Source organism: Geotrypetes seraphini, chromosome 1, assembly GCF_902459505.1.
Source record: "Geotrypetes seraphini chromosome 1, aGeoSer1.1, whole genome shotgun sequence".
Classification (NCBI taxonomy): Eukaryota; Metazoa; Chordata; class Amphibia; order Gymnophiona; family Dermophiidae; genus Geotrypetes; species Geotrypetes seraphini.
The window spans coordinates 269,183,989-269,210,556 of NC_047084.1; the positions used below are offsets into that span (position 1 = coordinate 269,183,989).

At 49.0% G+C, this 26,568-nt stretch overlaps 1 protein-coding gene across 2 annotated transcripts in view; it reads left to right on the forward strand.

Annotated features, from left to right (window-relative positions):
• SLBP (stem-loop binding protein) overlaps nucleotides 1-26,568 on the forward strand; it is a 79,413-nt gene that overhangs the window by 32,613 nt on the left and 20,232 nt on the right. For both annotated transcript variants that reach the window (XM_033951210.1, XM_033951200.1), the window contains exon 4: nucleotides 11,054-11,113. In XM_033951210.1, coding sequence (XP_033807101.1) covers nucleotides 11,054-11,113 — 60 coding nt within the window. The remainder of the gene's footprint in view (nucleotides 1-11,053; nucleotides 11,114-26,568) is intronic.

Consider the following 26,568-nt stretch of genomic DNA (forward strand, 5'->3'; position numbering starts at 1 on the left):
TCTCGGATGTACTCGCAGGACCGTCTGGAAGCGGATGCCTTCCTACTCGACTGGGAAGGGAGGTTCCTGTATGCATTCCCTCCGTTCCCTCTGATCATGCGAACGTTGGTACACCTAAAATCGTCCACGGCCACGATGATCCTCATAGCACCTCGATGGCCGCGTCAGCACTGGTTCTCCCTGCTGCTCCAGCTCAGCGCCAGAGAGCCTCTTCCCCTGCCTGTCTCTCCTTCTCTGCTGTCTCAGAGTCAAGGATCCATGTTGCATCCCAATCTGCAGTCATTGCACCTGACAGCCTGGTTCCTTGTTCCCTGACTCCTCCGGACCTGTCTCAATCGGTGAAGGAGGTGTTGGAAGCCTCCCGCAAGATCTCGACGAGGCTTTGCTATGCGCAGAAATGGACCAGGTTCTCCACCTGGTGCTCGTCTTTCCACCTGGATCCGGTATCAGTTCCGGTATCCTCGGTTTTAGAATATTTGTTTCATTTGTCGCGCTCCGGCTTGAAAACCACTTCGGTGCGGGTTCATCTCAGTGCAATTTCTGCTTTCCACCAACCTCTGGAGGGACGCCCTCTGTCACTCCATCCCTTGGTGACACGCTTCATGAAAGGGTTACTCAGGGTTTGTCCCCCTCTTAAGCCTCCGTCCGTCGTGTGGAATTTGAATGTGGTTCTGGCTCAACTGATGAAACCCCCGTTTGAGCCACTCAACAAGTCCCCCTTGAAATTTCTGACTTGGAAGGCGGTGTTTCTAATTGCCCTCACCTCTGCCAGGCGGATTGGGGAGTTGCAAGCCTTGGTTGCGGACCCTCCTTTCACTGTCTTTCATCACGACAAGGTGGTCCTCCGCACCCATCCTAAGTTTTTACCTAAAGTTGTTTCTGACTTCCACCTCAATCAGTCCATTGTCCTTCCTGTGTTCTTCCCGAAGCCCCACTCCCATCCGGGCGAGACGGCGCTTCACACGCTTGACTGTAAGAGGGCGTTGGCATTTTATCTGCAACGCACCAGGCCTCATCGGAAGGTTCCTCAATTGTTCTTGTCCTTCGATCCCAATCGGTTAGGGCATCCAGTTTCCAAGCGCACTCTGTCTAACTGGTTGGCCGCTTGCATTTCCTTTTGCTACGCTCAGGCCGGCCTTCCTCCCCCGGGTCGAGTCACGGGGCACAAGGTCCGAGCGATGGCAGCTTCGATAGCTTTCCTCCGATCCACTCCGATGGAGGACATATGTAAGGCTGCCACTTGGTCTTCGGTTCATACATTCACCTCTCATTACTGCCTGGACACTTTATCCAGGAGTGACGGCCGGTTTGGCCAGTCAGTTTTGCAAAATCTGTTTTCCTAAATTGCCATCCTCCCACCTGCCCTTTTTTGGTTAGCTTGGAGGTCACCCACATGTGAGAATATCATGCCTGCTTGTCCTGGGATAAAGCACAGTTACTTACCGTAACAGGTGTTATCCAGGGACAGCAGGCATATATTCTCACAACCCGCCCGCCTCCCCGGGGATGGCTTCCTTGCTAGTTATGGAACTGAGGACCACGAGGTGGGATGCGCCCTCTAGTGGGCGAGAAGGCATGCACATGCGTGGTGCAGTGTGCAAACTTGAAACTTCAATCAAGTTTGCTTGAAAAGCTGTCCGCGCCGGGGCTCCGTAGATGACGTCACCCACATGTGAGAATATATGCCTGCTGTCCCTGGATAACACCTGTTACGGTAAGTAACTGTGCTTTTTGGCTCAGGCGTTCCAGCTCTTTTTATGGAAGTGAGATCTCCTGGAACTAGACCTCGTGGCCTCGTCTCAAAATTCTAAGCTTCCTAGCTTCTTCGGCGGGCACAGGGAGTGGGAGTCAGAGGGGGTAGCAGCGTGGCTTCTTTCTCGCCTCTGGTTTCTCTTTTTTCAGTGTTTTCCCCTGGCTGATGATGGCTTGTATTTGCCATCTTAAGCTCGCTTTCAGGGCACAGTATTTGTAGAATCTTGGGATTGGCTGCGCCATCCTTGCTATGCGGATCTGATGAGTCTTTCGACAGCCGGACTGTTGAGTTTCCTGGTATCTACGGATTTGCTCACCTAGGATCCGATCAACATGGATATTCGTACTACTTTGGTGTTGCGACCTAGCTTTTGAAAAGTCATGGTGACGTGTAAGGGTTATGCGAGGCAGGTTGTTTCTTCTCTTATCCAGGTGATACAGACGTCTTCACCTGTGGCTTCTGCTTCCTTTTGTAGGTTTTTCCTTTCTTGGGTACTTCTCAACATTTGCACCCTTTCAGAGTTCTTTTTTGGCGCAAGTGTATTGCCAAGGGCTTAGCGTTCAATTCCATCCAGCTTCAAGTGCCATTCTTAGCTTGTTACAAGGACTAGGTATATTGCTCTTCGCTTACTTCTCAGCTTCATGTAGTTCAGTTCCAGAACAGAGTATGGTATATTCGTACACCTCTTAGAAAGCCCTGTCTGGAGTACAGTCTTAAGGTACTTCTTTGCAGTTTACCGAAGGCTTCATTTCATCCTTGTCTTTTGATACTCTAAAGGCTGTGCCGTTGAACACAGGGTTTCTTGTGGCCATGGCTTCGGCTCGGCGGTTTTCTGAGTTGCAGGCCTTGTTTGGCGGGGATTCCTATTTCTGATTTACAAAATCTGGGGTGTCAGTTCGGACGATACCACCATTTCTTTCTAAGGAGGTGTCATCCTTTCTTTTATTACACTCTCACTTTTCCTTCCTTCTTCCTGGGAGGAGAAATGAGGAGACGTGCTTTTATTCACTGCATTTTTTTTTTTAAAGTGCGTAGCGTTCACCGCAAGCTAGGTTTCTAACGACACTTAGTTGTTTAGATCACCTTTTTGCTACCTTATATAAGGCCCTGCTTCCCTTTGAGGCCCCTAGAGACTGTCTGAGGGTTCGGGATGGCTGGGCCTCGGAACTCATCTGGATCTGGCTTCTTGGAATGTCTCCCGGAATCTGGTGGGCTTGCCGCGTTTAATCCAGGGAGCCATGTTGAGGGAATGTTATGCTCGTATATTGTATAGAGGGTATATTACCCAAGCTCAGCTATTTAAATTTGGTGGCGTTGCCTCGCCTCTGTGTCTCAAATGTGGTCGAGACCCGAACACGTTTTCGCATGCCTTGTGGGATTGTTGGTGTATTCTGGCTTTTTGGGCTGAGGTGGTCAACTATTTGAGCTCCCTTTTGGAGACGTCTGTAGCGGGTACGTTGCTCAGGTGGTACTGGATTTACCGGGAGCTTTTGGATCTTTGCCTCCGGATGCTCGTTGGCTGTCGTAAGGTGTGTCTCCTGGCCCGACGATGTATTATGCAGCATTGGACCTCATCGACTCCTCAGTCTTTTTGGCATTGGAGAGCTCATCTTAATGAGTTGGTTCTTTGGGAGGCACGTGAGGTGGGGAGCTCCTTTAAACGTCATCAGAGCTTTCTGCTGATTTGGGACCCATATTTGCGTTCTTTGTCACCTAGGGGGCGTGGCCTTCTTCTTAATACCCTGGCTTGATGGTGCTTTCTCCAGGCTAGTTCTGGATCGTGACATCTCTCTGTTCTGAGGACGGGGGGGGGGGACTTGGGGTTTTTTTTGAGGGGGATGCTTATCTTGTTTCGATGCCCTGGGGTCATCATAGTCCAGACCTGGGGGGGGGGGCACTTGGTTTGCGCCTTTCTATTTTCTGCCTGGCATTCCGCTCCATGGGGGGAAGGGGGGAGCTGGTGGGGAGGGCTTGTGGGTGGAGGGAACTTGGGGTGGTTGGGAGTTTTTTGGGTTGGTATACTTGACATGTTTGTGTTATGTTGTCCTTGCTTATGCAGACATTGCCTCTGTTTCTTCTGTGCTGGCCTTTGTTGTTGTATTCACTTCTGCGTGTTTTTTTTTTTTTTTTTTTTTCATGTCAATAAAAATTGTTTACAATCTAGATCACCTTTTTGTATTCTTCATGGTACGCCTCAAACGTATGGCGGCGTCCAAAGCCTCCATCGCTCGATGGGTCCAAGAGGACATTCTTTACGCTTGCTTGATGGCAGGGAAGTGGTTGGCGAAAGAACTTCATGACCATTCTGCCAGAGCGATGGCTACTTCTTGGACTCGGTCCAGAGGTTTTTTCCTTGGAGGAGTTTTGTCTCGCGGCTATTTGGTCTTCCAAGAGTGCTTTCTCTCAGCATTACTGGTTAGATGTGGGGGCGCATGCGGTAGATGCGTTTAGTGCTTCGGTTGTTGTGGAGACGGCGTTTGCTTCCCACCCAGATTGAGGATTGCTTTGCTAAATTCCGTTGGTCTCTGGATTCATCTGCTGTTGTTGCTAAGGAAGGAAAAATTATGTTCTTACCTGTTAATTTTCTTTCCTTTAGAAGCAGCAGATAAATCCAGAGCCCCATCCTTTCTGGATATTTGTCTGTCAGTTTTTTCTTTTCCAACTTTCAAAGTTTGTTATTATTGATGGTTGTATTCTGTATTATTGCCTTTTGAGATTTGTTATGGAAAAGAAGTTTTTTACATGCTATGCCTATTGATGGTTACGGATGCTTGGGCAAGGAGCTATACTGGAGATACAGGAGGAGTGCTAGCCAATAGGACCATCTGTTAATCAGTTTCTCTATCTCCGCCTGCTGGTAGATGTGTGCTATCCCATTGGTCTCTGGATTTATCTGCTGCGTCTAAAGGAAAGAAAATTAACAGGTAAGAACATAATTTTTCCAATCCAGTTTTCAATCTCTCCTCCTTCACCAGAGGGCTCTGCTTGCCCCCATCAGTTTCTTCCTTTTGCATGCGAGTCGGAAGGAATCTTTCTGATCTATTCTGTTTATTTCTTTATTTTTTTGGTCCTTTTCACAGTTTTTGGTGACTTTTGATGTGAGAAGCTCACATCGATGTTCTTCAGTGGAGTGCTCATTGTCCATTCCCACTTCTTTTATACTGTTTTACCCGTGGGTGCTCTATCCTGTTGGACTTTTTGGTGTTTACTTGGACTTCACGTTTTCCAGGTGGTTTTAGCAATACTAAGTGAGGATGAGATCCAGAAGGCTTTGAGCATGCGCAGATGCTCAAGGCTCAGCAGCAGACCGGCGGCAGGCACTTTTATCACCGGCGGTGCAGGGGTAAGGACAGGGCCAGTCGGGGAAGGGGGGGAAGAGGCGATAGAAGTGCCGGTGGCCTCGGGGGGAGCATGGGAGTCGGGGTGCATCTGGCAGGAGTGAGCCAGCACTTGAGAGTCCCAGCAGAGGGGGTAGTGGTATCCGAGGGGAGGAGGGCAGCGTCCGGGAGCGGCAGAGCCAACAGTGTCCAGTCGGGCTCTGTTGCGGCGGCGGAGTTTGCTTAGCCAGCACCACCCACAGTGAGAGGCAGCCAACAGCAGCAGAGAAGGAGAATTGGAGGAGCCGCGTGGATGGGTCTGTGGCAGAGGCAGCGGTGGAGGCGTCCCTAATGGTAATTAAGTTTTTGGGGATGTGGAACGAATTGTTCAAGTTTCCATTATCTTCTATGGGGAAAGTTGCTTTGATATACGAGTGTTTTGGTTTAAGAGCATGCTTCTGGAACAAATTATGGTACCACTGTATTCCAGTGTCAGAAGTTCAATATAGCACTTCTAGCTCTATGGGACAAACTCTCCCTAAAAGCCCAGATTACCTAAAATCTTCTCCATGGACCAGATCCACATTTTTTGACATCTAAATATTCAAATTTTAAAAAAGTAAACAATTCGTTCCGCCACATAGTAATAGTGGGCACATCTGCTTGCCTCCGCAATAAGAGAATACATTTCCCAGCCAATAAAGAAGCTTTTTACAATAACTTGCCTCACTTGGGTACACAGTGGACTTTACATCTGGTTCTGATGATTTGGTCACCCTTGATTTTCCGACCTTGGAGTCAGGCTTGGCTTACTTGGAAGATGTGCTGTATGATCTTATTAGAGTCTCTGCAAGCAGGTGGTTTTGGTAGTTGCTGCCAGGTGTTTGCTGTGACTGAGGCATTGGGCGATGGATGCTGCTTCCAAACGTCTCATCAAATTACCATATGGGGTAGATGGCTTTTTGGGGAAGATTTGGAGGTCATGAAGGACTTGGATTCTAGGGTACAGTAGTTGCCTGATCACAAATCAAAGAGCTCCTTTAATTCTGGTCAATTTTGGCCTGTCCTTAGCGACTCAAATCATTATAGACTGGGAGGGCTTCTACCTACCAGAGACCTAGATTAGCAGAATCGGTCCTTTTGTTTAGAGAAAAGACGTTCTGCCCAGTCCACCAAGTTTATTTTTGCTTCCTGTCCTTCACACTAGTGGGGCACCGGTCCACTCTGTGGGTACTAGGTCTTATCAGAAATAGTTACAAATTAGAGAACTTTCCAACTGAAGATTTTCTTTTCTTGGAATCCCCATACAAGACAGCCTGTAAGTGAGATAGGGTTCCGTCTGCTTTGCGGTGCTTACCCTAACCTAGGGATGATCCAGCTGGTTCCTATGGACAAATGGTTCCAAAGAAAGGAGGTTCCTTTTTTGTCTGGTCCTTGACTCCAAGCTCGTCAACAGAGCCCTGCAGATAAACACATCTGCAAGGAAATAACTAATAGCCAATCTGTCAATAAAATCGAGAAAGATTCCAGAAGACTGGAAGGTGGCGAATGTTACGCCGATCTTCAAAAAAGGTTTGAAGGGAGATCCAGGAAATTACAGACCAGTGAGTCTGACCTCGGTACCGGGAAAGATGGTAGAGGTGCTAATAAAAGACAGCATCATTGATCACCTCGACGGACACAGTCTGATGAGGACCAATCAGCACGGCTTCAGCAAAGGACAAACTTGCTTGACGAACTTGCTGCACTTTTCGAGGGAGTAAACAGGCAGATAGACAAGGGCGACATTGTATATCTGGATTTTCAGAAGGCGTTCGACAAGGTTCCACATGAACAACTCTTCGGAAGATTGCGAGCCATGGAATCGAGGGTGAAATACTCATGTGGGTTAAAAACTGGCTGGCAGATAGGAAACAGAGGGTGGGGTAAATGGACAGTACTCTGACTAGAAAAGCGTCACCAGTGGGGTGCCGCAGGGCTCGGTGCTTGGACCCCGGCTCTTCAATATCTTTATAAACGATCTGGACATAGGTACAACGAGCGAGGTGATTAAATTTGCGGACGATATGAAGTTATTCAGAGTAGTGAACACGTAAGGGGACTGCGAAGATCTGCAACGTGACATAATCAGGCTCGAGGAATGGGCATCAACATGGCAGATGAGGTTCAACGTGGATAAGTGTAAAGTAATGCATGTCCGTAACAAAAATCTCAGGCATGAATACAGGATGTCCAGGGCAGTACTTGGAGAGACCTCCCAGGAAAGGGACCTGGGAGTTCTGATCGGCAAGTCAATAAAGCCGTTTGCACAATGTGCGGCGGCGGCAAAAAGGGCAAACAGAATGCTAGGAATGATAAAGAAGGGGATCACAAACAGATCGGAGAAGGTTATCATACCGCTGTACCAGGCCATGGTGCGCCCTCACCTGGATTACTGTGTACAGCACTGGTCGATGTACACGAAGAAGGACATGGTACTACTCGAGAGGTCCAGAGAAGAGCACCCAAGATGGTTAAGGGGTTGGAGGAGCTGCCATACAACAAAAGATTGGAGAAACTGGGCCAGGCTTCTCCCTCGAACAGAGGAGATTGAGAGGGGACATGATCGAAACATTCAAGGTACTGAAGGGGATAGACTTAGTAGATAAGGACAGGTTGTTCACCCTCTCCAAGGTAGGGAGAAAGAGAGGGCACTCAAGTTGAAAGAGGATAGATTCCGGACAAACATAAGGAAGTTCTTCTTTACCCAGAGAGGGTGGAGAACTGGAACGCTCTTCTGGAGTTTGTCATAGGGAAGAGCACCCTCCAGGGATTCAAGACAGGGTTGGATAGGTACCTACTGAACAAGAAGTGCGCTGGGAGGGCTAGTCTCAGTTAAGGTACTGGCTGCCACGTGAATGGACTACTGGGCACGATAGACCACTGGTCTGACCCAGCAGCGGAAATTCTTATGTTCTTATGGAGACCTTATACTCAGTGATGGAATCTGTCCATCCAGAGAATTTTCTCATCTCACTGGATCTTGAGGCTTACCTCCATATTCCAAATTTGGTCACTGCACCAGCACATCCTTTTGGTTTGCAGTGCTAGAGGAGAGCTTTTTCAGTTCCAAGCAATGCCTTTGTCTCACTGTGGCTCTGGGGACTTTTTCTTAGTTCATGGAGGTCATGGTGCTTGTTTCTGTGGAAGGAGGGGATCCAGGTGCATCCCTATCTGAATGATTGGCTGATCAAAGCCTTATCCATTCAAGAGTGTTCAGGCCATCTCCAGGATGATATCACTTCAGTCATTGGGTTGCATGATCAACTTCTCCAAGATCCACTTATCTCTGTTGCAGAATCTGGAATTTTTGGGGATACATTGCAAGAGAAAGTATTCCGCTGATCACAGAAGAGATTGTCTCCTATTTCGCCTCTTGTTACAGGTTCCGAGCTCTTGTGCTGGGTTGTTCTTGGGAGTCTGTTGTGGCAACCCTAGATGTGGTCTCTTGGGCCAGAGCTCACATATATCCCCTCTGGCAGTCTCTGGTCTTACTACTTTCCTATGTTTTAGGAATATTCCCTTTGGTAATCCTGGTCATTTCAACAGGTTTCCCTTTCTACCCCTGGGTAGGTGGTGATGGATGTCAGTTTTACTTGCTGAAGGGGAGGGGGCTTGCTTCCATCACAGTGATCGAGGCCCTTGGAGTAGAGAATGACACAGGGAAAAAATTTGTCCCCGCGACCATCATCCCTATCACCGCCCTGTCCCTGCGACCACTATTCCTGCAGCATCCATACAAGCCTCAGTATTGTAATATTTAGCTTATTCCTTCCTTATAAATCAAAGTTCTGGCTGCTGAACTAGAGAAAGATGTTCAGCTGGCAGGGCTTTGTTTATAAATTTTTATCAACGCAACTAATATACTACTTTATCCTAAAGGGAAAAAAAAAAAGGAAATAAATAAATAGAAAATTTTTTTCTACCTTGGTGTTTTCTGGTTTCTGCTTTCCTCATCTTCTCATTCAATTCCTTCCATCCACTGTCTGTCTTCTCTCAGCGTCTTCTATTTGCTCTGTTACTGTGCCTCTCCCTTAACCCCCCCCCCCCCCAAATTGGTCTGGCACCCATCTTCTTCCCTCTGCTCCCTCCATAGTCTGGCATCTGTCTTCCTCCTTTTCAGCGTCTTCTCCCCACTCTCTGTTCCCCATTTCCCTTCCAGCGTCTTCTCCCCACTACCACCCTTCCCTCTCTCCACCTCACCGCCCTTCAACACCCCTCGCACGATCCGAGAATCTCCCTCCCTCCCCCTTACTTTCGCGGAGCGTTATTAAAGTAACTTGCTGAAGCCAGCCTGCAGTCGTGTGTGGGTGGATGGAAGCTTCTACTCTTGACGCAACTTCCGCCCACACACATGTGACTGCAGGCAGGCTCGGCCGGCTTCAGCAAGTTACTTTAATAATGCACCACGAAGGTAAGGGGGAGGAAGGGAGATAGTTTCGGTAGGTAAGGAGGGAGGGGGCCGCGTGCGTTCGCACCCTTAACTGTGGGGACAAGGCCATTCACCACTCCATGGAGCGGTGGATGGCCCTGTCCCTGTGCCCGCATTGAGCACTTTCCCTCCTCCCCCCACCGTTTCGGCGGGTTACCCGCGGCTAGCTGCGGTTAACAGCCACCGTGCCATTCTCTATCTTGGAGTAAAAAAGAAATGAACTGGTCTGTCAATTTTCTAGAGTTCGGGGCTTTCTGCATGTTCCTGCTAGCTTTCTGAAAGACTGCTAAGAAAAAGGGAGACTGCCCTTGGATATCTGTAAAGCATTCTTAACCCTTTAACTGGCAGATGATGAAAACAGCTGCTTTATATAACTTGATTTTGAATGAGAGCAAAAGTGCCAAGTAACAGGCATTTGGAGATGCAGGTATCCCATAACAGCCATAGAAACACATGTTGCTTCTGAGCAATAAAGGGAAGTTGTCTCAAGTAATTTGCTAAATAATTTAGAGTTTGTCTTGCTTGCTAGTGCACATAAGGGGAGGCGACATCCAAGTTTACTGTCTCAAGGTGGATCAAGGAAACTTTTGCTGCAAGCTATATTGATAAAGGATTGAAAGCCCCAGAAGGGAAAGGATTTATTTGGCCAGAGCATAGGCTGCTTCCTGGGTGGAAAGGTATTCTTTAAGAACATTTTTCAGAGTGGCAGCTTGGGTCCTTGTTGTATTCATTCTTCAAACATTATCTGGGTTTATGGGTCAAGTATGGTATGGCTTTTGGGATTGGATCATTAAGAGCAACCTGGTCTTTTCTCCCACCCACATAATGGTGTACAAGTATATCCAGTTGTCTGGACTGGTCTGGCAGCATGAGAAGGAAAGTGAAAGTCCATACCTGCTATTAATTTTTCTTTCTTTGAATCTTGCCACGCCAAGACCAACTGGCAAAGTTATGCTTGATGTCTCCTTTTTTTTGTAGCAATCTAGTAAGTATTATCAAGGTAAAATGGTCCCATGTTGGTTAGCTGGCAGTTTGCTCTGGGATTGTTCTGCTCTCAGGGGAGGATGTTGTGTGTTTGGACAAGTGTTCTGTCAATTCCAGGCTCCTTTTATTGTCCTTGATTATAGTGATCTGAGAAGGGTGGTCCCTTTTTTGTTACTGGGGAAGAAGGGGGGATTCCTAATAATAATTTGTTGGTGTTCTGTATTAACGGTGGTTCAGCATTAACAGTATAAAGCTGGTTACCCTGGTCAGCTGTACTACCTTTGGGGATAGAAGTTCTTCTCTGCCTCCAGCTGCTGCGAGAGAGAATTTGGGGTGGGATTCAAGGAAAGGAAATCAATGGTAAGTATGTTTCTTCTCACCTTTATTGAAGACTCTATACTATCAAGATGTGACAGTAGGATAGTACAAGTATGGGTTTACTATGTACAGTATGCTTGAAAATTTAACAAACTTTAAATAGCTGTCAAATTTGTTTGAAAAATTAAGTGTATATATTTTTGCTCCTAGATACAGAAGAAAACTGCTCATAAATGACTATAGAAGGGAAAGGAAATCATCTTCTGGAAGGTAAATATGGTCCATTCAGGATGTTATAAAATAAGACAACAAAAGGTAGAAAATAATTTTCTATTTTGCAATCAGAATATATCAGATTTGAAATATGTATCCTGCTAGAGCTGGTGTTAGACATAACTGTGGACCGCAAAGCCCAGACTGTGCTTCTTTAGCTTCCGGCTGGCTTGGGGCTCTCTCTGACTAGGGGGCAGTTGACCTAGCTGTACTCTCCTAACACTATTCCTGCTGTGTCTGACTGAAGTATTCTGTTAGCTTGATTTTTCTATGTAGCATTCTGTAGTAATTTTGCTTGTTCAGTTTCCCTGATAGTTGAGGGGATATTTGTGAAGGGGAGGGGAGACAGGGGTTTTGTTGATCCTTGCTCTGTATTATTTGTGTTTATAAAATGACAATTGTACAGAATATTGTTTCTTTTATACTTTTATTAAAATAAATTCAATATAAAATCATAACTATTCGAGTCTTGTGCAGATGGAATCAGATGGTTTGCGGGGATGGGAACAGTTCCCCCCCCCCCCCACATTATTCTCTACTTCTGAGCCTCTTTTAGGCATTATGAAGTATATCAAGTATCTGCCAAAGTCTGAATCATCCTCTGGCATGGGCTCTAGCAGCCTTTGTCTTTGACTTCGGCTGCTTTCTCTGGCTTCCCTCCTGGAGAGTCCAAAGATATCTGGGAGGGGACAAAAACCCGAGCTTGTACACCTCTTGTATGATATCCAACACCCAGCGGTTTGTAGTGATCTTTACACATGTTTCCCAATAGGCTAATAAACTCCCCCTGATGTGTGGAGGCTCAGTTGACAGCTTGGCATTATATCTGCTTCTTGGGGACTGATGTAGAACAGGATCCTGAAGACTAGGAGTGCTTGGCCCCTCCAAATCTTTCTCTAGCTTTGCCATGTGTGGCCGGATGCCCCCCTGAGAGTTGGCGATTACCTTCTTGAGACCCGAAAATTACTGCACCCTGACCCCATAGGAGTTCGAGCAGTGGCAATTCTTATGTCTGGTAAAGTCTTTGGCTTACAATCCTGTACACTGGCCATAAGATTGTCCAGGCCTTTGCCAGAGAGTACTTGTCCTTTAAAGGGTAATTTCCTGGTAGACAGGTATAGTCCTTATGAATGGGTTATATACCTCATTGCTACCAGCAGTTGGAGACTGAGAACAAACTTGTATATCGGGATAGTTTCCCTCTTGCAATCCAGTCTTCTTCAGTCTCCATAGCAGGTGGTAAGACTAATTCGGCTCCTCTCTTAGAACTGTTGAAATTTTGTTTTGGACTCCTGGGTTCCCCTTTTGTGCTGGATAGAGCTTGGACGGGTCCTGTTTGGCGATCCATCTGAACTCGGGGGTCTTAAACTCGGCGGGTCTCGTGCTGGGTCCCTCCTGCCACCTCCCCACATTTTTATAGATGTGCCTCAGCCGGCGGCCTGGCCCCCTGGTTGGTCAGCCTTCCAGCTTTGAGAGCTGTGGAGTCTGTTCTGACTAAGTGAAAAAAAATATACGAATCTTGAGGTGTGCCGGTCTAAAGGGCTCAATTCTCTTTAAAACTGCCGTTTGTATTGTTTTTCTCATCCGACTGGCACTTTTATTACAGCTAGGGTGTTTTTTCAGCACAATGCGCACTTTAAAAAAAAAAAATGCTCCTTGTGCTCCAGACGCAAGGTACTCGCGGCCGGCCTGTGCAAGCGTTGTGCAGGCCGGAGCGGTGGGGGAGTCTTGTCAGCAGCGGTTGCCGGCAGCCAGGGCCTCATGAAGGATTCCCTTTTTGCGTCGGTTCCTCAGCGTCGGGGAAAGTCCCTGGCTTTTCAGACACAACAGGCCGCAGGAGATGCGATTTTGGCGGTTTCAGGTCTAATTTTGGCGGGAACCTCCTCCTTCTTTTCTGATACCTCGGGTGACCTTCCCCTGTTCTGGAAACGCTGGGGCAGGGAGTCCCTTGGGGCTGCTGGGGGTTCCCCCCCGCAGTTTGTTGGCACTCTGTAAAGTTTATGTGCTGGCATTCGGAGGTTACTTGTCCCCTCGGTGGGTTGCCTTCGACATCTTCCCCAGTGCGGCTCCATACCACGGCGGTTTTGCCACCCTCTACTCCTCTCTCATCCAAGCTCCCGAGAGTTTCTTGGGATGAGGGTTTTTGCCCAGAGGAGCAAGATGTTGTTAATGAGGACCTGGACCCTTGGGGAGATTTCCATGATCCTCTTGGGGGGTCAGATTCCACCAGCGAGGGGTTCAAGCACCCCCCTGCTGGCAAAGATGCGTCTGTGGTGCACATTTTTCAGCGGGAAGAGCTTCATGAGCTAATTCTTCAGGTCTCCTCGGTGTTTGCACTTTGAGGACACCGTGTCGGAGCCCCCGTGTACGGTGGACCCCTTGCTTAAGGGGATCCGCTCTGCTTCCTGCTCTTTTCCTATGCATCAGGATATTCGGGACATTATGCTCACACAGTGACAGGTGCCGAAAGCTACCTTTCATTTTGCATGCACCATGGCCCGCATGTATCCCATTCCTGAAGGGGATAGGGACACACTGAGTTGCCTGTGGTGGATGCGGTGGTCTTGGCCATCTTTAAGCGGCATACTCTGCCTGTTGAGGGCTGTGCAGCCTTGAAGGACCCTGAGGAGTGTAAGTTGGAGTCCCTTCTTAAACAGAGTTTTGATGTGACAGCTCTGGCGGTCCAGGCGGCGATGTGTAGTGGGCTGGTGGCTCGGGCGTGTTTTTGCTGGACCGAGCATATGCTTGACAGTAAATCTGAGAATTGGAAATTGCAAAGATTGAATTGGGTGCTTCTTATTTTTCAGATGCCATGTATGACCTCTTGCGAGTTTCTGCCAAGTCATTAGCTTTTGCAGGGGCAGCTCGCCATACCTTGTGGCTTTGCACTTGGTCGGTGGATTTGACATTCAAGCTAAGTTGACAAAGTTTCCTTTTAAAGGATTTTTCTTGTTTGGTGAGGACCTGGACAAGATGGTTCAGACTCTCACTGATTCTAAAGTACCTCCTTTGCCTGAGGATAGGCCTAGGCTGCTGGCTCGTGGGCGTGGGCTTGATTTCCGCCCTGGTCGAGGGGCTGCTTCTTTTCAGTTTCCTGGGCTCTCAAGAGGCAGGTTCTTCCAGCACTTGCAGTCATTTGTGGGGCCCGTTGGGATGTGGGTAGCGCCCCTGCCGGGTCCTGTGCCGCCCATCCTGCTCAATGACTTCTTGCTGGCACCTGTCTTGGTTCCGGTAGGCACCCGGTTGCGGGTTTGGTGATGGTGGTCATCGAGGCGGTGTGATTTGAGCAAAGTCATTCCAGGAGAGCACCTGGGTCATGGCTTGGATGGTGGAGTTTATACAGTCACTGGGATGGATAGCCAACCTTTCCAAGAGCCGGTTGTTTCCATCACAGCGCCTGGTGTATCTAGGAGTGCTGTTCAACACCTCCTGGGGAAGGTCTTCCTTCCTGAGGCCCGGGTAAGGAAATTGCAATCTCAGATTCGCCTGCTTATGGCGTCCCAGTGTCTTCGGGCGCTGGATTTCTTCCAAGTCTTGGTCAATGGCAGCTTCCCTCGATGTAGTGAGGTGGTCGAGGGCCCACATGCGTCCTCGTCAGTATGCTCTTCTTCGGAGGTGGTCGCCTCCAGAGGCACAGTCTGGATCATCCTGTTCAGCTTCCAGGCTTGGCTCAATATAGTCTTGGTTGGTGGCTCCAGACCTCCCATCTTGTACAAGGGGCGAGAATGGACCAGCCGCAGTGGACGCTGCTGCTCATGGGTACCAGTCTTCTCTGTTGGGGAACTCAGTGTCTAGGGAGCTCAGCTCAGGGCACCTGGTCCACCGAGGAGGCTTCTTGGTCGATCAGTGTTTTGGATACCAGAGCCATCCGTCTGGCGCTGTTAGCTTTCCAATCCTTTCTGATGGGCAAGTCAGTCAGGGTTCTTTTGGACAATGCCACGGCATTGGCCTATGTCAATCATCTGGGGGGCACCAGGATCACTTTGGTGGCACTGGAGGCGGCTCTGCTCATGGTCTGGACGGAGTCTCATCTTCAGGAAATATCAGCCTCCCACATAGCCGGAGTGGAGAATGTTCAAGCAGACTTTCTCAGTCGTCACGTACTAGATCCCGGAGAGTGGTATCTAAGCCCCGTGGCTTATCAGTTGATAGTGCAGTCTTGGGGTCAGCCCCTCATGGACCTGATGGCCACAAGTGTCAATGTCAAAACATCCCGCTTCTTCAGTTGTCGCAGATACGGTCAGGCCGAGGGACTGGATGCTCTGGTTCAGCCATGGCCAACGGAGGGGGCTGTTGTATTGTTCCCTCCGTGGCCATTAGTGGACAGTTCTTCTCCGCATAGTTCGCCATCCGGGCCTTGTGGTTCTGGTGGCTCTGGATTGGTCCAGGCGGCCATGGTACGTGGATCTGGTGAGGCATCTGGTAGTGGATCATCTTCCTCTGCCTCTCTTGGACGGCTTTCTGACTCAGGGTCCCATTCCATTGTTTGATTTGAGTCCCTTCTGTCATATGGCTTGGCTCTTGAAAGGGATCGCCTATGTAAGAAGGGGTATTCAGATAAAGTGATCTCAACTCTATTGGGGTCTCGGAAGTTTTCCACCTCTCGGGCTTATGTGAAGGTTTGGTGTATATTTGAGGAGTGGTGTGCTGCTCGTTGAGTGGTCTCTTTTCACACTTCCTTGCCTACCATCTTAGAGTTCTTGCAGGATGGCCTGGACAGGGGATTGGCTTGGTCTTCTCTCTGGGTTCAGCTTGCAGCCTTGTTGGCCTTTCGTGGGTTTTTGAAAGGTCAACATTTGAATGCCATTCCTGATGTGATTCACTTCTTGTGGGTGGCCAAATTGCTCAAGCCTCCCGTACAACCCTCTGTTCCATCTTGGGATCTGAATCTGGTTCTGTCTGTTCTAGTGCACCCACCTTTTGAACCGTTGGGCGATTGTTCTTTGAAGGACCTTACTCTTCAAGTGGTCTTCTTGGTGGCCATTACTTCAGCTAGACGTGTTTTCTGAGCTGCAGGCTTTCTCTTGTAGGGCTCCCTTCAAGGAGATTTTAGGGAGCGGGTTGTCTTGCGGCCTGTTCCTTCTTTTCTGACAAAGGTAGTTTCTCCTTTCCGTGGTAATCAGACAGTGGTCCTCCTGGTGTTGGGTAGCCGGGAGGGCTCTTCCAAACAGAGACAGTTACGCAAGTTGGATGTCAGTTGGTTCCTTCGCTCTTATGTGCAGAGGACCCAGGAGATCAGGAAATCAGATCATCTTTGTCTCTCATCGTAAGAGGGATGGCGCTTCTAAGGCTACTATTGCATGCTGGATTAAGGAGACTATTGCTTCTGCTTAACTTCTGAGTAAAAAGTCTGTTCCAGAGTTTCTCAAGGCTCATTCCACTCGGGGTCAGGCAGCTTCTTGGCCTGAGTCTTCTCTAGCGCCTCCAGTGGATATTTGCAAGGCTGCAGTTTGGGCATCTCTACATTCCTTTGTCCCGTGTGGATGTTCAAGCGCGTCAGGACACGGTGAACGTGTTCTGGTGTTGGCCCTTCGGAGGACCCACCCTTAATGGGTACTGCTTTGGTACGTCTCATTCGTAAGGACTATACCAGTCTACCAGGCGCTACATAAGGAGAAATTAGGTTCTTACCTGCTAATTTTCTTTCTATTAGCCTGTAGACTGGTATAGGCTCCCACCATATCTGTCTTTGTGCAGTGATTGTGGGTTTTAGTTTTGCTCGCTTGCAGATTTTGTTTTTTCTGCGGATTCTAGTATTTTTCTAGGGCCGGGGAGAATTAAGAACAGCGGCTATGGCTTAGCTGGTGAGCTGTGGAGATATTTTCTATACCAGGCTTAAGTTCTACACATGTTCCAACAGTTGTTTACAGATGTTTGTTGTTTTTCCACTCCTGTTCAGAGTATGTTTTATTGTTTTCAGTTGAAGTCTTTCCTTGGTTCTGCTTGACTATTCGGCAGACTGGATTGCAAGAGGGGAACTATCCTGATATACAAGTTTGTTCTCAGTCTCCACCTGCTGGTAGCAGTGAGGTATATAACCCATTCGTAAGGACTACATATTTTAAAAAAACGCAATAAAGGGGGAATCAAAATTGTTTTGAACGTCTTATAAAATTTGGCATTAAAGCCATCTACACTTCCCCCTCCCCATTCGTGGTTTCCCTACACGCGATTTCTTATAATCGTGATTTTTTTTTGGGGGGGGGAGGAGGGGAACACCCCCCCACCCCATATTTTTGTCTTCCCCCCGGCATCCCAGCCTTACCTGGTGGTCTAGCTGGTTTTTGGGGCAGGAGCGATCTTCCTATGCTCCTGCCCTGTGCAGATAGCCATTAAGAAATGGCTGTGGGGAGTTCCCGTAGTCTCTCGAGAGACTACGGGAATTATTAGTCTTGCGCATATGTTCTCTCTGAACATAGGATCCTAAACCAATAATTTTACCACGCATAACTGATTTAAAACATTCCCACAAGGTTTCTGGGGAATACATCTTCGGTATCATTAAATTGTAAATACTCCTCCAGGTCTCTACCCAGTTGTATATATTTAGGGTCTAATAACAGCCTATCATCTAAGCACCAATATTTTCTAATCGATTGAGCATATTGCATCACCAAGTTAAACAAATTGGAGCATGATCTGACCATATCCTAGTTTCTATAGAACAGGAGTTAACAGTCTCCATCAAATCTTTCCCCACCAACCAGAGATCGATTCTAGAATAAGAAGAATGGACATCAGAATAATAAGTATAATCAATCTGTCAGGTGTTGATCTCCATAGGTCAATAAGATCTCATGTCTCCATAAATAGACGCAATTGACATCGCTCAGCTTTACCATAGTTTACACCAGTATTAGAATTATCCAATTTCACATTTAAGGTAAGGTTGAAGTCACCTCCTACTATAATTTCCCTTCTGCATTTTTCAACAATATATCTCCTATTTTATTGTAAAATATCCCTTAATTCACATTAGGAGCATAAAGATTTAACAAAGTATATAATTGATCCCCCATGAATACGTTCAATAATAAAAAATCAGCCTTCCTTATCACTTACCACCTCTCTAACATCTACAGATATATAATTAACAAATACAATAGCTACTCCATTAGTTTTAGATTTCAATTTATTAGAAGCAAAATAAATTTCTTTATAATGGGGCATGAGTAAAAAAAACTTTCATGGGCTGATGCAAAACGTGTTTCTTGCAAAAAAACAGCCATCTTAACTCTACTAGCCTCTTGAAAGTAGAGTTGTCGCTTACGCTGAGAGTTTAGTCCCCAAACATTCAGGGACATAAATACTCGTTCAGCCATATAAACCAATAGTTACCATAAATATACTCCATAAAATACACTTTCCCAATTTACACATATCTTTCCACCATTCATATATCATACATGCCTCCCTATGCACACATCCCCCCATCCCACCAAATCCTATCCGTCCCTATCCTCCAGTACTAGATCTGACCACCAGTTGAATAGGCCAGGGATCAGATCCATTTCCAGAAATCAGGATCAATAAGACATGGATACACTGGGATAGGATTAACCTTATCAAATATCTACCCCATTTCAGCTATTGACTGTTCTATTTATTTTTAGTGTCTCTCATTATTTATGCTATCGATTTTATTCAATTTGTCTCTGTAATCGCTTCTTTTTAATCCATTCTGTGCCATCTTTGGCTTTGCGAGCCCATAGTTGAGGAGTGTGCTTGATCCAAGTGTTTTTCTTCTTCATTAATCCAAAATTTAGCTGTTGGGCTTCCGAGGCTGATGTTACTCTATATCAGGGGTAGGGAACTCCGGTTCTCGAGAGCCGTATTCCAGTCGGGCTTTCAGGATTTCCCCAATGAATATGCATTGAAAGCAGTGCATGCAAATAGATCTCATGCATATTCATTGGGGAAATCCTGAAAACCCGACTGGAATATGGCTCTCAAGGACAGGAGTTCCCTACCCCTGCTCTATATAGTTTATCCAACATGAAAGAAATCCCAAATGGATAATGCCATTTATAGCAGATATTATTTTGTTGCAAGCATCTGGTGACTTCACGACAGTCTCGTCGGCATTTCAATATAGCTGAAGAGATTTCTGCAAATATTTCCACTTTGGCATTATTCCACATTAGATGGCAGTTTTCTGTGCTGCCTGTAGTGCACTCTCTTATCCCAGGACAAGCAGGCATGATATTCTCACATGTGGGTGACGTCATCTACGGAGCCCCAGCGCGGACAGCTTTTCAAGCAAACTTGATTGAAGTTTCAAGTTTGCACACTGCACCACGCATGTGCTAGCCTTCTTGCCCACTAGAGGGCGCATCCCCACCTCGTGGTCCTCAGTTCAATTTCATCCGCGGAGCCAGAAGCCCTGTGGAAAAAATTGTGCTCTTAGTGCCTTCTGTCGCCGCGGCTGTGTACGGAATTTCGACGCGGTCGCTGCGTTTTTTGTCTTGTTATTTCCTTCTTTCTTTTCTTCTCAAAAAAAAAAAAAAAAAAAAAATTTCGATTTTCGTCGCTGCCGGGGGCTCCCGGTAGCCGTGGCCGAGGAACCTCGCCTGTTCCCGGTCTCTCTTGGGCCCATGTCCCGGCCCGTAACGGGCTTTAAAAAGTGCGGGCGCTGTGAACGGCTTTTATCTATTACAGATCCGCACAGGTGCTGTTTGAGGTGCTTGGGGCCCCAACACCCGACAGCGTCCTGCGAGAAGTGTGCCACCTTCCAGAAGCGGGCACTCAAACGCCGCAAGGCACGCATGGCAGAACTTTTCTCTGTCGAGTCCCCTCCCGGGAAGGCCTCGAGTTCGGCCTCGGCTTCGGCCCCGGCCTTGACCTCGGCCTCGGCCTCAACCTCAGCTTCGGGACCCTCGGCTTCGCCTCGGCCCTCGATGCCATCGAAGCAGCTTGCCTCATCCAAGGCCTCGGGTAAGTCTTCACTTCCCTCCTCAGCTCCAGGATCGTCCAAAAAGCCATCCTCGGGCTCTTCGGCGGGAGGGTCCGCCTCTGCTAAACCCAAGTTGCCCACGTCCGCCGCCCCGAGGGAATACTCGAGACCGAGGTCGCCCTCTGAGGAGCAGCGGCAGGTCTTGCCACAGGGAATGTCAATCCCGGTGTTCCAAGACTTGCTCCGGGCGTTGATCGCCTCGGAGCTCACCGGGGCCATTGAGCATCTGCAGCAGGCTTCGGCCTCGACTGCTTCGGCCTCGGTGGCCCCGCAGTTGGCGACCTCGGCCTCGGGTACCGGGGCTTCGGCTCCCGAGGCGCCCACGGCCTCGACCTCGGCAGTACCATCGGACCCGGCTTCGCGGGGTCAGCCGGAGCGTAGCGTGTGCCCAAAAGACAAGGTGCGCCGGGTGCGGAGGATCTCGTCTTCGTCCTCGGAGTCCTCGCGAGGTTCATCGCCCTCGGGCAGGTCTCGGGCGAGGCGCCGTCCGAGGAAGGCCAAGCGGTCTCGAGCCTCGCCTCGGCGGCGCGGTCGCTCGTCGCCGGCCGGGGCCGATATCTTACAGGTGCGGGACCTGCGGGTCGATAATCCCATCTTATTCCGGTCTCCGGCCAGGGAGAGCTCCCGGGCCTCCTCGCCGGGGCCGAAGGGACGGGCTTCGGTGCCTCGGACCCCGGGGGGATCCCCGAAGGGTTCCTTTCGACGCACTCGGTCTCCGACCCCGTCGAGGTCACAGGACTGTGCCTCGTTGGGGTCGGGGTCAGGTAGGGAGCCCAGATACTCTCACGAGGCCTCTCCCTTCGGCTCCGCCGGGAAGTCTCGGTCTCCCTCTCCTCCTGCTAAACCTTCATCTTTTACGAGGTTCGTGCAGGATATGGCGGGGGCTTTGGGTGTAGACTTGTCAGAAGGGTCCACTTACACCAAGGAGTTTTTAGAGGAGCAGGATCTTCCTGCCCCCCCTCGGGAAGTATCGCACCCTCCCCATCAAGGGGTTCGAGAAGGGGCAACTTTCTCACAATTCGCTCCTAGTGGAATCGGCGCTTAAGAAATCGCAGCCTTCCAGGGTCTCGGCGGCGGTCCCGCCGGGTAGGGAGGGCCGGACCTTAGACAAATTCGGGCGTCGTCTCTATGCGAACTCTCTCATGGCAACGAGGGTCCTGAACTACGCCTTTTCGTACTCGTCATTCCTACGTACGATGGTGAAGGACCTCCCCTCTTTTCGTGAGGTGATACCAGAGTCGCATAGGGACAGGTTTGCCACCTTTAGCTCTAATCTGGCCCAGCTGCGCCTATATTTATTCCACGCAGTTTACGATGCGTTTGAACTTGCCTCGAGGGTATCGGCCTGTGCGGTGGCCATGCGCCGGCTGGCGTGGCTTCGTACCCTCGAGATGGATTCAAATTTGCAGGAGCGCCTGGCAAACTTGCCTTGCGTTGGGGCAGAATTGTTTGACGACTCTTTGGATGCGGCGACCGAGCGGCTTTCCAAACAGGAACGCTCCTTGGCCTCTCTGGTACGCCCGAAGCCTAAGGCCCCTACCCAGCGTCCTTTCCGGCAGCCCCCGAGAAGGTATCCTCAGAAGTCGACGCCGGCCTTCTCAAGACCGCCGCCACGGCGACCGCCCCAACAGAGTAGGGGTGGCCCCTCTAAGCCCGTCGCGCAGGGGGCGGCCAAAGCCGCGCCGTCCTTTTGACGGGGTGGGCGGTTGGGGGCGGGCCCCCACCGCGATATCGCACCATCCCCTCCCTATCGGGGGTCGGCTAACGGCCTTTGCCGGGGCCTGGTCTGCGATTACGTCAGACGCATGGGTGCTCCGGACAATCTCAGAGGGCTATTCGCTCAACTTCTCCAGTCAACCTCCAGACTTGCCACCCGGGGCTTGCCCTCCCAATCGGAACCAGTTGGCCCTTCTCCAGGAAGAAGCCAGGGCCTTGTTGAGCCTCCGGGCGGTCGAGGTGGTACCTCGCGATCAGATGGGCCGGGGGTTTTACTCCCGTTACTTTTTGGTCCCAAAAAAGACCGGGGACTTGCGCCCCATTTTGGACCTCCGGAAGCTCAACAAGTTCCTGGTCCGGGAGAAGTTCCGTATGTTATCGCTTCCGGTTCTCTATCCGCTATTGGAGGAGGGGGATTGGATGTGCTCCCTGGACTTGAAGGAAGCATACACCCATGTTCCGGTGCATCCCGCTTCCCGCAGGTTCTTGCGTTTTCAAGTGGGGGAATTGCACCTGCAGTATCGGGTTCTTCCCTTCGGTCTGGCGTCGTCCCCTCGGGTATTCACCAAGTGTATGGTAGTGGTTGCGGCGGCCCTGCGCTCGCGGGGTCTACAGGTCTTTCCCTACCTGGACGATTGGCTGATCAAGGCCCCGTCCAGGGAGGGGGTTATCTTAGCGACCCAACAGACTATCAGTCTTCTACAAGACCTGGGGTTCGAAGTGAACTTTCCCAAGTCTCAATTGTGCCCGGCGCAGTCTCTCCAGTTTATTGGAGCCGTGCTGGACACGGTTCGCCTCCGCGCTTTTCTCCCCCCTCTTCGGCGGGAGGCCCTGCTTCGGTGGAGCCGCCACTGTCAAGGGCAATCGGAGGTATCAGCCCAGCACATGATGGTTTTGCTGGGTCACATGGCGTCGACGGTTCACGTCACGCCTTTCGCTCGCTTGCACCTGAGGCTCGCGCAGTGGACTCTGGCGTCGCAATGGCGGCAGGATCGCGATCCGGTGTCTTCCCGGATATCAGTGACTCCTTGTTTACGTCGATCGCTCCGTTGGTGGACCGACTCTTCCAATCTGTCCGGGGGTTTGCTGTTTCTCGTTCCACCTCACAGCAAGGTCCTGACCACGGACTCCTCCGAGTACGCGTGGGGAGCTCATCTGGACGGCCTGAGGACGCAGGGTCTGTGGTCGGCCGAGGACCGTCGATGTCACATCAATGTGCTGGAGCTTCGCGCCATTTTTCTGGCCGCGCGAGCTTTTGTCCACCTGCTGCACGACCAGGTGGTACTCGTGCGGACGGACAACCAAGTGGCGATGTACTATGTCAACAAACAAGGGGGTACGGGCTCTTGGCCTCTGTGTCACGAGTCTCTTCGCCTTTGGGAATGGGTGATCTCCCAGAACATATTCCTGCGGGCAGTTTACATTCAGGGAGAGCAGAACCGGCTGGCAGACAAACTCAGTCGTCTTCTCCAGCCGCACGAGTGGTCTCTGAACTCCCGGGTCCTTCGCGAGGTCTTCGACCGCTGGGGAACTCCTCAGGTGGATCTGTTTGCCTCCCCGGAGACTCACAAACTGCCCCTCTATTGTTCTCGGATTTACTCCCAGGATCGTCTCGAGGCGGATGCCTTCCTTCTCGACTGGGAGGGGAAGTTCCTTTATGCGTTCCCGCCGTTTCCTCTGATTTTGAGAACGCTGGTTCATCTCAGATCGACCGGAGCCTCCATGATCCTCATTGCGCCTCGTTGGCCCAGGCAGCCCTGGTTCTCCCTGCTTCTTCAACTCAGTGCCAGGGAACCTCTGCTTCTGCCGGTGTTTCCCTCTCTGCTGTCTCAGAGTCGGGGTTCGCTGTTACATCCCAATCTTCAGTCTTTACATCTGACTGCTTGGTTTCTCTCCCCCTGACTTCGATTCCGGTGTCTCGGGCCGTGAGGGACATTTTGGAGGCATCGCGCAAGGTCTCGACTCGACTTTGTTATGCCCAGAAGTGGACCAGGTTTACATCCTGGTGTTCTTTGAATCGTCTGGAACCGAGTTCGGTGCCTGTGGCTTCAGTTCTGGATTATCTATTACATTTATCTGAATCTGGCCTGAAGACGACTTCTATTCGGGTACATCTCAGCGCCATTGCTGCATTCCATCGGCACCTTGAGGGTCGTTCTCTCTCTCTTCATCCTCTGGTGACTCGTTTCATGAAGGGTTTAGTGAATGTCCATCCTCCTCTGAAACCTCCTCCGGTGGTGTGGGATCTTAATGTGGTCTTGGCTCAGCTGATGAAGCCTCCCTTTGAGCCCATCGACAAGTCGCATCTTAAGTTTCTCACTTGGAAAGTGGTATTTTTGATTGCGCTCACGTCTGCTCGTCGGATTAGTGAACTGCAGTCCTTGGTGGCGGATCCTCCTTTCACGGTCTTTCATCATGATAAGGTGGTTCTTCGCACCCATCCAAAATTCTTACCTAAAGTTGTGTCTGATTTCCACCTCAATCAGTCTATTGTCCTTCCGGTGTTTTTTCCGAAGCCCCATTCTCATCCTGGTGAGGCGGCGCTTCATACGCTTGACTGTAAGAGGGCGTTGGCTTTTTATCTTCAACGCTCCAAGTCTTATCGGAAGGTTCCTCAATTGTTTTTGTCCTTTGATCCTAATCGTTTAGGACACCCGGTTTCGAAGCGCACCTTGTCAAACTGGTTAGCTGCTTGTATTTCCTTTTGCTACGCTCAGGCTGATCTCCCGCTTTCGGGTCGAGTTACGGGTCATAAAGTCCGAGCGATGGCAGCTTCCGTGGCTTTCCTCCGATCCACGCCTATGGAGGACATTTGTAAAGCTGCCACTTGGTCTTCGGTTCATACGTTCACCTCCCACTACTGTCTGGACACTTTGTCCAGAAGCGACGGCCGGTTTGGCCAGTCGGTGTTACGTAACCTGTTTTCATAATTTGCCATCCTCCCACCTACCCTTTTTTGGTTGGCTTGGAGGTCACCCACATGTGAGAATATCATGCCTGCTTGTCCTGGGATAAAGCACAGTTACTTACCGTAACAGGTGTTATCCAGGGACAGCAGGCATATATTCTCACAACCCGCCCACCTCCCCGGGGATGGCTTCTTTGCTATGATATGGAACTGAGGACCACGAGGTGGGGATGCGCCCTCTAGTGGGCAAGAAGGCTAGCACATGCGTGGTGCAGTGTGCAAACTTGAAACTTCAATCAAGTTTGCTTGAAAAGCTGTCCGCGCTGGGGCTCCGTAGATGACGTCACCCACATGTGAGAATATATGCCTGCTGTCCCTGGATAACACCTGTTACGGTAAGTAACTGTGCTTTTTTGTTGATACCTTAGAAAGCAGGCTATTATATCCCTTGGTCTCTCCGCTGTACTTGGTCCCAGTGCCTGATGTATCCGTTCAAATTCTATAACAGGCAAGTCTCCTTCTGGGTTTTCCATTTGTAGAAACTTATGACAGAGATTATATAAAGTTCATTGAGTCTTAAGTTCTTCTTTTTTTTTTTTTTTCAAGTTCAATACATTTTTATTGAGTATTTTGAAAAATACAAGGAGCAATTCAAATACATAAGAATAAGATAACGTTTTGTATATATATGATCTATAAATATAAAATTAATTATAAAGGACCATAGTATTAAGAAAAGCTCAGAGTAATGGAGTTGTTTGTGAAGACTGTATGAGAAAAAGATGAAAGAAAACAGAGTAAAAATAAAAAGAGAAAGGAAAGAAAGAGGAAAGGTGGAGAAAAGGAAGGGAAGACAGGAGTGTCTACAAAGCAGAGCGTACATATGAATCTAAAAATGACCAGGGTGATTTCTTGCTTTTTAAATTCATGGAGATTCGGAGTGTGATTTTACTCTCATATGCATATGATTCAAGTCTATGATACATACATAGTGAATCTTAAGTTCTTCTGATTCAGGGATTCCGTGAAATCGCAAGTTGTTTCGCCTTGCTCTATTTTCTCCATCTTCAACTTTAAGGGATAGTTCCTCCATTGATAAATCCATCTGTTTACAATGTTTTTGAATTTCCACAATCTCCTGGTCATGTGAGATAATCTGTTCTTCAAAGTCCTGGAGATTCTGACTTGTGTCATCCATTTTTTTATGTAGACCATCAATATTAACTTTAATATCTGAGGTAAATATTGCTAATGAAAGTTTTAATATCAGCCATCAAATGTTGTAAATCTCCTTTACTAGCTATTGTAGATATATGAATGTAATATCCTTAGTGTGCAATGATCCAGTTGTTGACCTGACATGGTCTGTGTTTTGGCCTCCGGTTGGACAACTGCCTTAGGGGCGTAGATGTCGGTCCACTAGATGGCACTCCGGTGCTGGGTAATGCAAGCTTAGAAAAGAGTGTATAAAAGCAAGAAACAAGATGTATGGAGAGAGGACCATGTGGCCGCTGTACAAATCTCTTCCAGGAATACTGCTGGAGATTCCATCCATGAAGAAACCACGCCCCGGGATTCTTTCTTTTATCCAGCATTGATCAGGATAGAGGATGCAAATGCCACCTTAAAGAATCTAGGGGCTATCTGATGAATCTCCCAGTGTTGCACACCGGGCATCCAAATGGCAGGTTCACACTGAGTGTCAGCTTATCTGTAGTTTTACCTTCTATTCACAAATTTTAAGGACTTTATATAACACTGTTGTATTCCATATGGTTCTCTATTAGTGAAGCATAAGACAATTTGGCCCCTGAAGGAGTTTCTCCGAAACACGGACCGTGTTAGGTCCGTTCTCCATGTAAATGAGAGCCATTT